General features: G+C 42.5%; 1 protein-coding gene across 2 annotated transcripts in view; it reads right to left on the bottom strand.

The window, feature by feature from the left end:
* Nucleotides 1-213: 213 nt before the first annotated feature.
* Nucleotides 214-14,970, bottom strand: part of LOC122119695 (zinc finger protein 26-like) — a 31,096-nt gene continuing 16,339 nt past the window's right edge. The window contains exons 3-6 of one of the 2 annotated variants that reach the window (XM_042693726.1): nt 7,453-7,621; nt 6,526-6,609; nt 4,629-4,711; nt 214-4,106 (exon numbers count right to left, since the gene is read on the bottom strand). In XM_042693726.1, the coding sequence (XP_042549660.1) occupies nt 1,812-4,106; nt 4,629-4,711; nt 6,526-6,547 (2,400 nt within the window). In that variant the 5' untranslated portion in view covers nt 6,548-6,609; nt 7,453-7,621 and the 3' untranslated portion in view covers nt 214-1,811. The remainder of the gene's footprint in view (nt 4,107-4,628; nt 4,712-6,525; nt 6,610-7,452; nt 7,622-14,970) is intronic. The other variant, XM_042693727.1, reaches the window with a different exon arrangement.

Consider the following 14,970-nt stretch of genomic DNA (forward strand, 5'->3'; position numbering starts at 1 on the left):
AGTCTGTGCAAAAGGGGATATGCAGGCTCTTCATAATAAGAGTAAAGCTACAGCTGAGCCTCACTGCCACACACCTGTAATCCTAGCTACTGAGAAGGCTGTGATCATTAGATCACAAAGCCAGCCTAGGCAGGAAATCCATGAGACTCTTACCTCCAATTATCAAAAAGCCAGAAGTGGAGCTATGGCTCAAGTGGAAAGCACTAGCCTTGAGCAAAAAGGCTCAGGGACAGGCCCTGAATTCAAGCCCCAGGACTGGCACAAAGAAAAAAGGAAAGCTACAAAACTGTCCAGCAAACTGATCTCTGGATATGTACACCTAAGGAAATAAATATGTTCCTGCTGAAGAACAATTGCAGAAATACTTTTTTGTGGGATGGGAGCTCACTATGTAGCCCACAAGCCATACATACTCCCGCCTCATCCTCCAGAGCAGATGGGACTACAGGCACATGCCACCACGCACGTTGAGCTCAGCACCAGTAACTCCTAGGAGCCAAGGTATGGAAAAACACCTGTTGCCCTCAACACATGAACAGATAAGACATGGTGTATATATAAAATTTAATATTGTCTTTGGAAAAAGAAACTCTGCCATTTTGCAATAGCATCAATGATCCAGTAGGACATTATGTTAATACTAATTGAAAAAAGGCAGATTAAAAAAAAACCTAAACTAAAAGTATAAGTGTGGTGGCACATTCCTGTAATCACAGCACCAAGGAGGAGATGGGAGTATCATGACTTCAAGGCCAGTCTGGGAAACAAAACAATACCTACTTCAAAAACCCAAAACAAAACAAAACCAAAAACTCTTAAGACCACACCTAAAAGTGTCAAACTCACAGAAACAGATTGGAACAATGATTACAAGCTGGAGTTGGGGGGTGAACAGGGGAGGAGGAGATTAAAGGTACAAATTTTTACTCACTAGATGCATAAGTACTAGACATTATGCTATCAATAGTAACAATGTGCTATAAATATGGAACTTTAGACAATAGAAAGTATTTTTCGGGCATAACATTTCAAAGAATAGGAACTGGGGGAATAGCTCTGTGGCAGAATGCCTAACAAAGGTCCTGGACTGGAGCCACACCCACCCCACCCCCAACACTCAAAAATCTATCTGGTAGAGAAGGTGGTAGGGATGTAAGAAGATGGAGTTGCTAACTAGCTTGAGTAGGTTTATAATTTCACGTTTACATATATACACATCAGATTGTGCACCTAATACAATGACTTATCAATAAAGATGCTAAAAACAGAAATTAAAACTGTAGTGGAAATTATATAACCAAAGTTAAGAATACATACTCATAATGAAATATATAAAATATCCAAAACATTAAAATTTATCTATAGAACCATCTAAAAATCCAAGTCTGTCAGCACATAAGACTTCAGGACACATGGAAGCACTGCCCATATTCCACTCACGCAGTGTCTCTTCAGTGTGAATCACATCTACTAAAAGGAATATGTAAAAAAGAAACTTTCTAACTTTCATAAAGTCACTGTGAGATCAACCAGTAAACAACTACAACTTTTGCATGTATTATTATCTTACATCAATAGGATTTTACTCCAGCAAGTTCTCTATACCATAAGTGCCTCAGGGCTGAGTTCTTCCATCCATGTTGGATTGTGGGGAGATTCCAACAGCTCTCCTATGTTCATTATATTCATAGAGCAGAGTCAAGAGTCAGGTCTCCCATGTCTTCAAAGTGAACAAAGACATCTGAATGCTTTATACCTTGATAAGGTTTCTCAAGACTGTATTCAAATATGATTATTACAGACTGAGCACTTTACAGACTTTCCTCATTCCTTACATTCAAAGTGTTTTTTTTCATGGATGACTTGTGTTCATTAAGATCAGAGGAGCTAGTGAAGGCCTTCCCACATTCCTTCCATTTAGAGAGTTTATGCCTGGCATGAATTTTTAAATGGGTATTTAAGTGGGTGGAAGCAGTGAAGGCTTTTCCACATTCATTACATTCGTAGGGTTTCCTCCCAGTGTGAGTTCTTACATGTTTAGAAAGGCCTGAACACTCAGTAAAGGATTTCCCACACTCCTTACACATATATGGTTTCTCTCCAGTGTGTGTTCGCACATGCCTGCGAAGGTAGGAGGAACAGGTAAACGCTTTCTCACACACTGAACACTCAAAGGGCTTCTCTCCAGAGTGAGTCCTTAAATGGAGATGAAGAGATGAAGAGGAGACAAATGTCTTCCCACAGTGCTTACATTCAAAGGGTTTCTCTCCTGTGTGGCTTCGGAGATGTTGGATCAGGTAAGAGGAAGTACTGAAGGCTTTGCCGCATTCCTTGCAATCATATGGCTTCTTCCCCGTATGAGCCAGGGCATGGGTAGTAAAGCTGGTCCGCCCGGTGAAGGATTTGCCACAGTCCTTACACTTATATGGTTTTATTCCAGTGTGAATTCGAAAGTGAGTCTTAAGGCATGCGGAATTCCTAAAGGATTTTGCACATACTTGACATTCAAAGGGCTTCTCGCCAGTATGAGTTTTCATGTGTTCAGTGCGCTGTGAAAAGCTAATGAACGCTTTCTCACACTGCTGACACTGATAGGGCTTCTCCCCAGTGTGGGTTCTCAAGTGTTTAGTGAGGCCTGAGCGCTCACTGAAGGCTTTCCCACAGTCCTTACACTCGTAGGGTTTCTCTCCAGTGTGAGTTCTCATGTGCCTGCGGACGTAGGAGGAACGTGAGAACGCTTTCCCGCAGACTGTACACTCAAAGGGCTTCTCTCCAGTGTGAGTCCTCAAGTGCACAGTAAGGTAAGAGGAAGAGGCAAAGGCCTTACCACACTGGTGACAGTCAAAGGGTTTCTCTCCTGTGTGACTTCTCAGATGTCCAATCAGATGTGAAGACGTGGTGAAGGCCTTCCCACACTCTTTGCACTGATATGGCTTCTCCCCAGTGTGAGTCAGTATATGCGTAGTAAAGCCAGTATGCCCAGAGAAGGCTTTGCCACAGTAATTGCATTTATAGGGTTTTACTCCAGTGTGAATTCGGAAGTGCTTTTTAAGGCATGAGGAATTCCTAAAGCATTTTGCACATACATGACATTCAAAGGGCTTCTCGCCAGTGTGAGTTTTCATGTGTTCAGTGAGTTGACGAAAGCTAGTGAAGGCTCTTCCACACTCCTTACATTTGTAGGGCTTCTCCCCAGTATGTGTGCGGGAGTGTATGTTAAGGCATGAGCGCACAGCGAAGGTTCTCCCACACTCCTTACACTGATAGGGCTTCTCTCCCGTGTGAGTTCGCATGTGAATGCGAAGGTACGAGGAGCGAGTGAAGGTTTTCTCACACATGGTGCACTCAAAGGGCCTCTCTCCAGTGTGAGTCCTCAAATGTGCGATCAGGTAGGAGGAGGAAGCAAAGGCCTTCCCACACTGGTCACATTCGAAGGGTTTCTCTCCTGTGTGACTTCTCATGTGCTCAATAAGGCCTGAGGACTTAGTGAACACTTTCCCACATTCCTTACAGTCATAAGACTTCCTATTATGACTTCGTAAATGAGCAGTAAGGGCAGAGTGCACAGTGAAGGCTTTCCCACATTCCTTACATTCATAGGGCTTCTGCCAAGTGTGAGTTCCCAAATGATTATTCAGGTACAAAGGATATGTAAAGAAATCTCCACATTCGTAGGGCTCCTTTACAGTGTGTGACTGAACAAGGGCGGAACAGCTAGTGGACTGAGTAAAAGTTTTCCCACTCATATGCTCCCATTCATAGAACTTTTCTCCATTGTGAGCTGTGTCCTGGGCCTGAAGATGTGGTTGATTAACAAAGGCTTTTCCCCAATCACTGCACTCAAAGGATTTGTCTCCTGTGCATGTTTTCTGGTAATCAAGGTTTGGAGCCAGGGTGAAGGCTTCTTCCCGCTGAATCAACAGAGAAAATTTCTCTTCACTGGGGCTTTCCTGGACCAGTGGAAGGAAGTCTTTTCCATACTGATTACACTCAGAAGTATTCTCTATATTTGGAGCACTCATGTGTGTTTGCAGATCTGAGTGTCCAATAAAGACTTTTGTGATTTCCTTGGAGTCATAGAGTTCCTCTCCATTGTTGCTTTCTGCCTGTTAGTAAAGGGATAAATCAAGATCAAAGAACTTTCTAGACTTTGAGAGGAATGTATACTTGTGGGAACTCTGAAGTACCAAGCCTCACACTAGGTTTGAACATCTCTCCCTTGCAAGTCATGATCATTTCTTTCTTGTAGCACTCATTTGTACTGATTTTTATCCAGAAATTTCAAATCTTCTGTGAACTTGAAAACTAAAAAATATCCCTTATGGCTGTGTGTGGTTGACTCATGCTAACAGGCATGTTCAGGGGACTGAGATCTGAGGATCATAGCCCAAAGTCAGTGTGGGCAGACAAATCCAATTAACCAGTAAAAAGCTGGAACTGGAGGGATGGCTCAAATGGTAGAGTGCCAGCTGTGAGTGAAAAAGCTGAGTGGAACTGGGATTCCCTGAGTTCAAGCAGAATGAACAGAGGGAGGGAGGAAAAGAGAGGGAGGGAGGGAGAGAAGAATGGAAGGAGGGAAGAATGGATGGAGGGAAGGAAGGAGAGAGAATAGTCCTTGTGAATCTTACCAGTTGGATCCCGTTTGATGCATCTGACCAAAAAATATCCTGCTCAACTGCTGTCCCTTTGGTTTTAAGGCGCATTTCCCATTCTGTAATGAAATACAAAAACATTTTTAAAGATTTATAAAGGGTTACACAACCCTGAGAGCTTAAATGAGTTAAAAATTATAAGGCTGATTAGTATTATTTTCAAATGAAAAGCAATGGTAGAAGAAACAAGAGGGCTGGGAAGGTAGCTCAGCGGTAGAGTGCATGCCTTGCAAGCATGAGGTCCTGGGTTCAATTCCTCAGCACCACATAAACAGAAAAAGCCGGAAGTGGTGCTGTGGCTCCAGTGGTAGAGCGCTAGCCTTGAGCTGAAGAGCTGAGGGACAGTGCCCAGACCCAGAGTTCAGGCCACATGACCGGCAAAAAAAAAAAAAAAAAAAAAAACAAGAGAATCAGAAATGCAACACAGGAAACAGTTGCACAAATAGTTTCCAGGGACTAGAACAGGGACTGTTGAGATCACAGGGAAGATGGCCTAAAGTAAGCAACAGAGAACAGGGAGTTGAAGATACCCCACAATGTGCAGTCCCAAGACCTCAGCCTTCAGATACAAGGTGGGCTTTAAAAAGTCTTCCCACAGCCAGGCACCAGTGACTCACACCTATAATCCTAGCTACTCAGGAGGCTGAGATCTAAGGATCACAGTTCAAAGCCAGTCTGGGCAGGAAAGTTCATGAAATTCTTATCTCCAAAAAGCCACCAGAAAACCAGAAGTGGCACTGCGGCTCAAGCACTAGAGCACTCACCTTGAGCAACAACAACAACAAAAAAAAACTTTTGGGAAAGTTTTGGGAAAGACTTCACAACCTGGAACTTATCAATGACAGTATGACAAGGGAGAATACCATAGTTAACTGCTGAGAAGGGATGCTCTGGAGAGTGAGGAAAGTTCCAAGCAGCGGAGGAGGGGACTGGCTATCACTAACTCTGGATATATCTCAAATTATGCAAGTTTTCAAATCCTTCACCCTCTCAGGGGCTGTGAGCTGAATAGGTGGGCATGAGTGGGAGGAGGGATCTGAAGGGACACCAAACTGTTCTACTTATTACTTTCCCTCCATCTTCCGCCTATCCTGCCATGTCTACCACTCACTCAGCCCCCTTTTCTGGCTCCCTGACCTTCCAGATTTCCTGATGATCACTTTTATTTCCTTTTAATGTATTTATGCTTTGAGTCTTTCTTTGGAAGTTTCTATAGCTGAAACAACTCCATTCTGCTTCCAGCAGCTCTAAGGTATATTCCACTTCCCTTGGGGAAATGTACTACTTGTTTGGGGGTGGGTTTTTTTCTTTGCTTTTTTCTCCTCCTTTATTTGGGAAGGAGGAGGAACGGGGATAGGTGGTGGATTTTGCTTTTTTTTTTCTTCTTGATGTTTGCAAGCCAGGTGCTCTTTTTTTTTCTCTTTTGGTTGGCCATGGGGCCTGAACTCTGGGCCTGGGCACTGTCCCTAGCTCTTCAGCTCAAGGTAAGTGCTCTACCACTTTAGCCACAGCACCAATTCCAGTTTACTAGTGGTTAATTAGAGATAAGAGTCTCAAGGACTTTCCTGCCCAGGCTGGCTTTGAACCATGATACTGAGCTCAGCCTCCTGAGTAGCTAGGATTACTGGCATGAGCCACTGGCCCCCAGAACTACCTCTTTTTTTTTTTTTTTATTGTAAAGGTGATGTACAGAGGGGTTACAGTTACATAAGGAAATAAGTATCTTTCTTTTCATACAGTTACCCCTCTCTTGACAGAGTGTCTTGTGAGTAGCTTTTTATTAGCTCATTTCCAGAAGGTATAATTTTTTTAATGTTCCACAAATATAGTTTTGAAAATTAAAAAAAATTAAAAACATGTCTTTCACACTTACCATGAAGAACACCTTGCTCCATTATTGTTAACTTTACTTCTTCCTACAACCAAGATATCAACTTGGGTTTGAAGAGCCGACCTCCTATCCACAAAAAAAGGTACATCAAAGGAAAAGTCTCATATAAGATGACAAGTATTACCATGCAAGAGGAATTAACTTCTAATGAAACTGTGGGGGCATGGGGTGGTACTGGGGACTGAGCTTGTTAGGCAAGCACTGTATCATTTGAGCCATGCCCCTACATCTATTTGCTTTTCAGATCTGATCTTATATTTTTGTCAGAACTGCCCTGGACCACAATCATCTTACTTATGCCTCCTCTGTAACGGAGAATGCATAGCTGAAAGTGCATAGCTAGGACTGCTACCATGCCCAGCTTTCCTTGTTAAGATGAGTTCTTTTCTAATTTTCCTCCTAGGCTGGCCTAGAACCACAATCTCCCTGATCCTGAGAAGTTAGGATAACAAATGTGAGCCTAAAATTATTTTTAAACAGCATAAAATACAAGTATTCACTTTATGGGTAATCTCTGACCCCCTAGAACACATTCAGGCTTAAACACACATGTAAAAGTCATTAAGACTTTCCCTCAAGTTGGATATAATGAAGGAAAAGATCTTCCTTCTTTTAGGAACTTATTCCAGTAGTTATCAACCTTAGATAAAACATATTCATATGGGAGAATTATTACAACACAGGTGATTCACCATGTCCAAAGTGCAATCTCAAACTGCACATTTCTAAGAGTGATGGTAATGCTATCATAATCACCAACAATATATTAAACATGTTAGGGCAGGGACACTACCTCTGTTGTTTCCCACTGTATTCAGAGATGGCTTCACCAATCCAGGAATCTTTCTACTCCATATGGAATGTTTCTACTCCATAAGAGGCTACTACAAGAAATAATGACAGTCCTACCAGTTGCTGACAGTCTCCAGCATCACCTCTCTGTACAGATCTCTGAGGTGGGTCCAGCGGAATCCACTCTTCCTGTGTAAAGTCCACAGCCACATTCTCCAAGGCAACCAAGTCCTAAATCATCACACACACGCTACCTTGAGCCAAGTAGCTTCTTGACCAATAGCCACTGGAAAATGAGGAAGTAACACTGATGCCTATCTAGGATTCTAAGGTCTCCCAAACAATATCCCAGGGTTCAATCTTTCTAGGACATCTCTCTTTACACTCACTTGCTATTGTTCTCCCATCACATGGCTTTTGGCATCTCTTACATGTAAACTTATCTCATCACAACTAGACTGGGAGCTCCTCTCATCTTATTTCCCTGTAGTGGAGTACATTCCTACACACAATGTCTTTTTCCAGTAAGTTCTACTTAGAAGTATCTATGTATTCCTCCTTTAAACCTTTAACTTACATATAAAGTAAACAAAAATGTAATAAGGAACATAAACAATACCAATGATAAAACAGGAATCCTTCAATAGCACCAAAAGGGGGAAGAAAGAGAAAGAAAGAGAAGTGATCAAACAGAAGAAAATCTCAGAAGACTAGTTTGTTTTCTCTGCCAGTCTTGGGGTTTGAACTTAAGGCCTGGGCACTGTCCCTTAACTTTTTCACTCAAGGACAGTGCTCTACCACTTGAGCCACAGCTCTGCTCTGCTTCTAGCTTTTTACTGATTTACTGGAGCTAAATCTCATGGACTTTCTGCCTAGGCTGACTCCAAACCGAGATTCTCAGCTCTCAGCCTCCTGAGTAGCTAGAATCATAGGCATGAAACACTGGCATTCAGCTGGACTAGTTATAAAATACACAAAGGAAAAAATGATTGATGAAACTTTATATGGTATTTGTGAGGTGGAGTCAAAATGGAGACAGATACAGATAGAAGTGGTAAAATACTTTCCTAGCATGCACAATACCATGGGTTTGAACTCCAGAAGCATAGAACAACAGAAAAAGTCTTACATCTGGAAAAAGATGCTATTCCTCTCAAGATTCTCCAGTAAAATCAATGGGAACAAGCTATGAAATTATTATAACCAATCAAAAATCAAAAGCAAAGTCAGATACTGGTGGCTCACGCCTGTAATACTAGCTACTGAGGAGGCTGAGATCTGAGGATCATGGTTCAAAGCCAGCTTAGGTAGGAAAGTCCATAAGACTCTTATCTCAAATTAACCACTAGAAAAACAGAAACGGCATTGTGGCTCAAACTGGTAATGCACCAACCTTGACCACAGAGTTAAGAGATAGCGCTCAGGACCCACAATTTCAAACCCCACAACTGACATAAAACAAAGCACAAAAAAAAAAAAGCACAGAGGTACATGCTGAAACCAGCATGAGGGGGGAAAAAAAGCAAGTAACGTGAAGGACTTCCAAAAACAGCCACTAGCAGAACTATGACTTAGGAACTTATAGGCCAGGACAGAGTGGGAGAATATATAACAAGTGCTGAGGGAAGGGGAGTGGGGGATTACTAACCATAAAAAAAAAAAAAAAAAAAAAATCAATCTTACTATGCTAGTCCTTCAAAAATGGCAAAATATGTTGATAGTATAGGAGTGAGCAAAGCTGCCTTCCAAAATGACACAGAAAGACTTTCCAAGAAAAAGCACAAAAAACTCATCACCTTCCACAAGTTCGATGGCTGCTAATTACTAATGTAATAACCTGTGAGTGAGAAAAGCCACAGAGACAAGGACAAAAGTGACAAAGAAGTTTTATTTGTTGGTCTGCAACCCTGTCCTGGGTTATCTCAGAACCAGAAGCAGCTCCAACCTCCAAGGGGGCAAGTGTTTTTCCTTTTTCCTTCTTCCCACAGGCTTCTCCACTCTCTGCAAGCCTCTCTGCTCTCCACAGGCCTTTCCACAGGCTTTTTCACCTCTCTGCAAGCCTCTTCACCTCTTCACAAGCTGCTTCGCCTCTCCGCTCTCTGCAGGCCTCTCTCCGCTCTCTGCAGGCCTCTCCGATCTCCTCAGGCCTCTCCAATCTCCACAGGCCTCTTGCACGCCTCTCCGATCTCCTCAGGCCTCTCCTATCTCCACAGGCCTTTCTGCCTCTCAGCAGGCCTCTCCCATCTCAACATGCTACTCCACAGGCCTCCCCTATCTCCCCAAGCCTCTTAGCTCTTCACTGCCCTCTACACAGGCCTCTCGGCTTTCTGCAGGTGTCACTGTTCTTCACAGGCCTTTCTGTGGGCCTTTCTGCAGGCCTCTCCAACGGGGGGGGGGGGGGGGGGGGGGGGCGCGCCTGGGAGTGGGGAGAGGGACATGAGATGCGTCTCTTGCAACCTCTTGTGTCTCCTCTATCCCCCTCTTCAGAACACCCAGCATATATAGATATATAGATATATATATCCATCTGCACACCCAGCACCCAATCCGCCCTTTGACGCCCCCCACCACCACCCCCAGCGGCATAGCATGTGTGGCAGGACTTCCCACCCCTCTGGTTCTCACACTCACATAAAAACATAAGAGGGTTGGGATGTAGCTCAATGACAAAGTACTTGCCTAGCAAGTGCAACATCTTGCATTCAATCCCCAGTACCAAAAGACCAAAAATAAAAAATAAAAAAAGCCTATGACTCACAGATAAAAGTACAAAATTAAACTCAGAATACTCTATTACCCTAATGGTGGCATATTAGTCACATATAGTCTTTCTGTGAAGACTTAAAAAGCCAAACTATTGAAAATACTAATAGCTACATGATTTGTTAGGAGATATACAATATTAAAACACAAATTGTAAAGCCAAAAGTAAAAAATGTGAGAAAAGGCAGTTATTTTGCCAGGTGCTAGTGGCTCATACCTATAATACCAGCTACTCAGGAGGCTGAGACTTGGAGAACTAGGGTTGGAAGCCAGTCCAGGCAGAAAAGTTTGTAATAATTTATCTCCAGTTTAACAGCAAAAAGCCAGGCTGGAAGTATGACTCAAGTGGTAGACTGCTACCAGTGAGGAAGATAGCCAAATGAGAGCACAAAGCCCTAAATTCAAGCCTCAGTAGTGGCACACACACACCCCAAAATTGTATAGTTATGCAAGCAAAATTGGATAAACCTTTTTTTATTTTGATTTTCTGCTGGTCATGGGGCTAACTCAAGGCCTGGGAACTGTTTCTAATTTTTTTTTCTTTTTTTTATTGTTGTTTTTCTTTTTTTGCTCAAGGCTGGCACTTTACCACTTGATTCATAGCTCCAGTTCTGGCTTTCTGGTGGTTAATTAGAGTAACAGTTTCAGACTTTCCTGCCTGAGGCTGTCTCAAATCACAATTCTCAGATCTTAGCCTGAGCCACCAGTACCTAAGATTAAGTTTTTATTAAGTTTTTAATCACATTAAAATATGGCTATAAAATGTTTTATATAAGCTGCAGAACCAAAAAGCAAAACCTAATGGAGATACACAGGAAAAAAAATCACTAGCAAAAACAACACAAATCAAATCAAGAAACCAAGAAAAGGGAAAAAAAAAAAAAAAAAAAAGACCTTCAAAATGGCATTATCAGGTTTTTACCTACCAATAATTACCTGGAATACAATAGAATTACATTCCCCAATCTAGGATGCAGATATAGCTGACAAGGCCTTAGGTTTGGTCCCCACAAAAACAAACATAAGCACAACAGAAAATAGTATACAGGATTCTCAAAAAAATTAGAAAAAGCAGGGCACCAGTGGCTCAGGCAACTCAGGTGGCTGAGATCTGAGGATCTGGGTTCAAAGGCAGCCTGGGCAGGAAAGCCTGTGAGACTCTTGTCTCCAATAAACCACTCATAAAACTGGAAGTGGTGCTGTGGCTCAAGTGGTAGAGCACTAGCCTTGAGCTGAAGAGCTGAGGGGCAGCATCCAGGTCCAGAGTTCAAGCCCCACAACTGACCAAAACAAAAACAAAAAATAAAAAAAAATTAAAAAAAGAAGTTCCACAAAATTCAACAATTCCTGCATGTGTATTTTCAAAGCATATGACATCACAATGTCAAAGACATCTACACTACCCATTTATTACAGAACTACACATGAGACATTTCAGCAGCCCAAGTACACATTAAGATATGTTTAAAGAAAACACAGTATAATACTTATAGTAGATAGTTTTTAATAAGGAAATCCCCAACCTGTAATCCTAGCTACTCAGGAGGTTGTGATCTAAGGATCACAGGTCAAAGCCAACCCAGGCAAGAAAGTCCATGATACTCTTATCTTCAATTAACCCAGAAAACCAGAAGTGGCTCAAAGTGGTAGAGTACTAACCTTAAGCAAAAAAGCTCAGGGACAGCACCCAGACACTTAGTTTACGCACCACAACCACCAAAAAAAAAAGGGGGGGGGGGAATCCCATTCCAACTTCAGTACTCCCAAAAACACAAAGAAAATCCTAGGAAATCAGGAGGATGTCACTTTGAGGCCAGCCAGATAAAAAGTTACAGAGAACCTCTCCTATTTCAACCAACAGCTGGTGACATGTAACTATTATCCCAGATACAAGGGAAGTGAATAAAGGGAAGTGTAAATAGAAGGATCAAGGTCCAAGCTGGTCTGGGCAAGAAGTGGGCACGCTATCCAAAAATAACTAAAGCAAAAAGGGATGGGCGAGGCAAGGCTCAAGTGGTAGAGTACCTACCTGCCTAGCATGAGATCCCAGTACTCTCAAAAAAAAAATCTGTCCTCCCCTCACATTGACAGAGAAGCAATGCCAAGTTTGAGTTTAATCAACTCTTATCTATCCTGCCAGGCAGATGAGGACCCAAGGAATAAAGTGAGGATATGTTGGGATCTTTTTTAGAACTGTTGATTCACTAGTGAGTCAGTCAAGGAGAACCAAAAGGAAGACATGCAGCCAGGATCATCTTAATATACTGATCTACTTAGTTGCCCAAGTATAGCTCCCCATCTATTTGTAGGAAAGTTAAGAGATCAAGAAATTTTTTTAACATTCTAACATATTCTATTCTGTGATGCTTTAACATTCATTAAAAAATGGATTGGGATGTATACCACTCATGACTTAGATTGTGTACATGTTGAAACTGAGTGAGTTGGGTGGCAGTGGCTCATGCCTGTGATCTAGCTACTCACCACACACTACACACCACACACACACACTGTCTCTCTCTCCTCTCTCTCTCCCTCTCTCTCACACACACACAAACATACACACACACAAAACACAACACACACTGAGTGAGACAGACTAGCCACCAGACAAGATGACAAATAGAAAGAATGACACTCAAAAGCCAGGTATGGTGGCTCACACTTGGAATTCCAGCACTCAGGTGCCTGAGGAAGAAGGATTGGGATTCTGAGGCTAGCCTGAGCTCTGTACATAATAATACCCTGTCACAAAAACAAAGACAACACAAAAATATTAGATATATGACAACAATTTGGAACTCAGTCCACAACCAGGTAACCCCTTTGTCAAAAATAGCCAGGAAAATACATTCAGCATCTCTGAAATTAAAGGGAATCTTTTAATGCCCATTATGTTATGGCAGCTCTTTACCTCACAGCTTATATTCTTTGTACTTTGTACTATATCTGGGTAGGTACATAGAGCGGGAGGTACGCTAAGCTGCACAGAACCCTCCTTCTCTGCTAACATTCAGTCAAAGAACCAGTTACCTAGTTTTGTTTGTGGTTCTCTCTCTCTGTCTCTCTCTCTCTCTCTGTCTCTCTGTCTCTCTCTCTCTCTTTCTCTCTGTGTTGGGGTTTGAACTCAGGGCTCATGCTTGCTAGGCAAGCAATCTATACCACACCACACCTCCAGCCCTTCTATATATTAATTGTTTTGGAATAGTCTTGCTTGTTGCTCATTTCCTCACCTAGACCACGATCCTTATATTTATGCTTCCTGCCACAGCCAGGATGACAGGCCTGCACCACCAAGCCTATATTCTTTCACCAAGATGGAGTCTTGCAAATATTTTTTACCTGGTCTGACTTAAACGATATTGTTGGGCTGGGATCACAGGCATGCACTCCTGCTTCCATCTATTGATTGAAAGGGGGTCTGATCAACTTTTTACCAGGCTAGCATCAAACTGCAATCCCCTCCAACTCAGCCTCACAAAGTAGTTGCGATTATAGATATGAACCACCATACCCAGCTTCCAGTCCATTTGTGAAGTGGACTCAAGTCTGCTGCATAAAGTACATGCTGCCAGCAAGTACCTAAACTAAAAGAGACTTAGAAAGCTGTTGACCACTATGAGTTGACTTGATTAGACAAAGGCTGCCAATGTGTGATATGTCCTAGTGATAAGAAAAATAGTACATTTTCAATAGAGGGAAAATGGATCCCCAGAGGATGCAGAACTCTGGGCATCTCCAATGTACCAACTGCACATCAGGGTAGGATTTCTTTCACAACAGTAGCTATAGAATGGGTAAAGGAAAAAATCCCTAAGGGGTTGTGCTCATGAGTTTAGGCAACCGATAGTCCCAATGGAAATATCACAACTTAGTTAGTAGGAACATCAGTATACTCAAGGAGAAAGGAGGTGTTCTGGTCGTGCCTAATATTGGAGCTTTAGTCTTTATACAGAGGCTTATGTAGTTTTTATTTTATTTGGGCTGTGAGGTAAGATTCCAAGAGTACTTTTTCTTGTTTTTGCTTTGTGTACTTAAGGAGGCATTATTAGGCAATTACAATGTTTTATAATAAATGAAGAGAGGTGAACACTATGTTGCTTGAGGTATACAATAAGTTTTGCTCCCTATGTCAAAGTCCTAAAGGATGACACCATCAACACTCCATATAATTGGCACTCTGACCACCATGTATATTAGTTTGCATTCACATAGTCCAGGAACTACTGTTGTTGTAGTAGTGGCCCTCAGGAGAAGGTTCAAAAAGGGCTTCTGAGGCCCTCAGGAGAAGGGTGACCTCCTCCAGTACCCTAGCACCTGCCAAGTGACCGAAAATAGGGAGACACTCTCTCCTGCAGCTGCAGTAGACCAGAAGCTCCAAGTATGGCTCCATACCAGGCTAGACAGGCCTCCATAGCCATTATGGAGTACCTACGACACAGCACAGGAGGCAGCTGGGTAGGGAGAACATTTTCCAGTACAGCCATTGCTGTTGTCAAACATATGGCACGTAGCCATGAGGGGTAATTTCCTCCATCAGAATCCCTACAGCAACCAAAAGTCAGTGTAACTGCTCTCAGACTGCAGGAGGCACAAGACAAGGTTACCAAAGCTTTTAAAGTTGAAGATGCTTTTCTTTCAATTTTTGAATCTTGCTAGGTAGCCCAGGCTTGCTACAAATTCACAATCTTCATGCCTCAACCTCCAATCGCTAGGAATACAGGAATGTGCCCCTCACTAGGTTAGATATACTGAAGGAGTTTCTCAGGGCCCCAGTGGGAGTATCTGCTGGGATTCATTTGTAAATGAAGTATGTGTTCCCAAGAAATCCAAACAGAAGGCTGGAGGTGTGACCCTGAGTTCAGCCCCAAG

This window comes from Dipodomys spectabilis, unplaced genomic scaffold (genome assembly GCF_019054845.1).
Source record: "Dipodomys spectabilis isolate Male_0828 unplaced genomic scaffold, ASM1905484v1 ptg000173l, whole genome shotgun sequence".
Lineage (NCBI taxonomy): Eukaryota > Metazoa > Chordata > Mammalia > Rodentia > Heteromyidae > Dipodomys > Dipodomys spectabilis.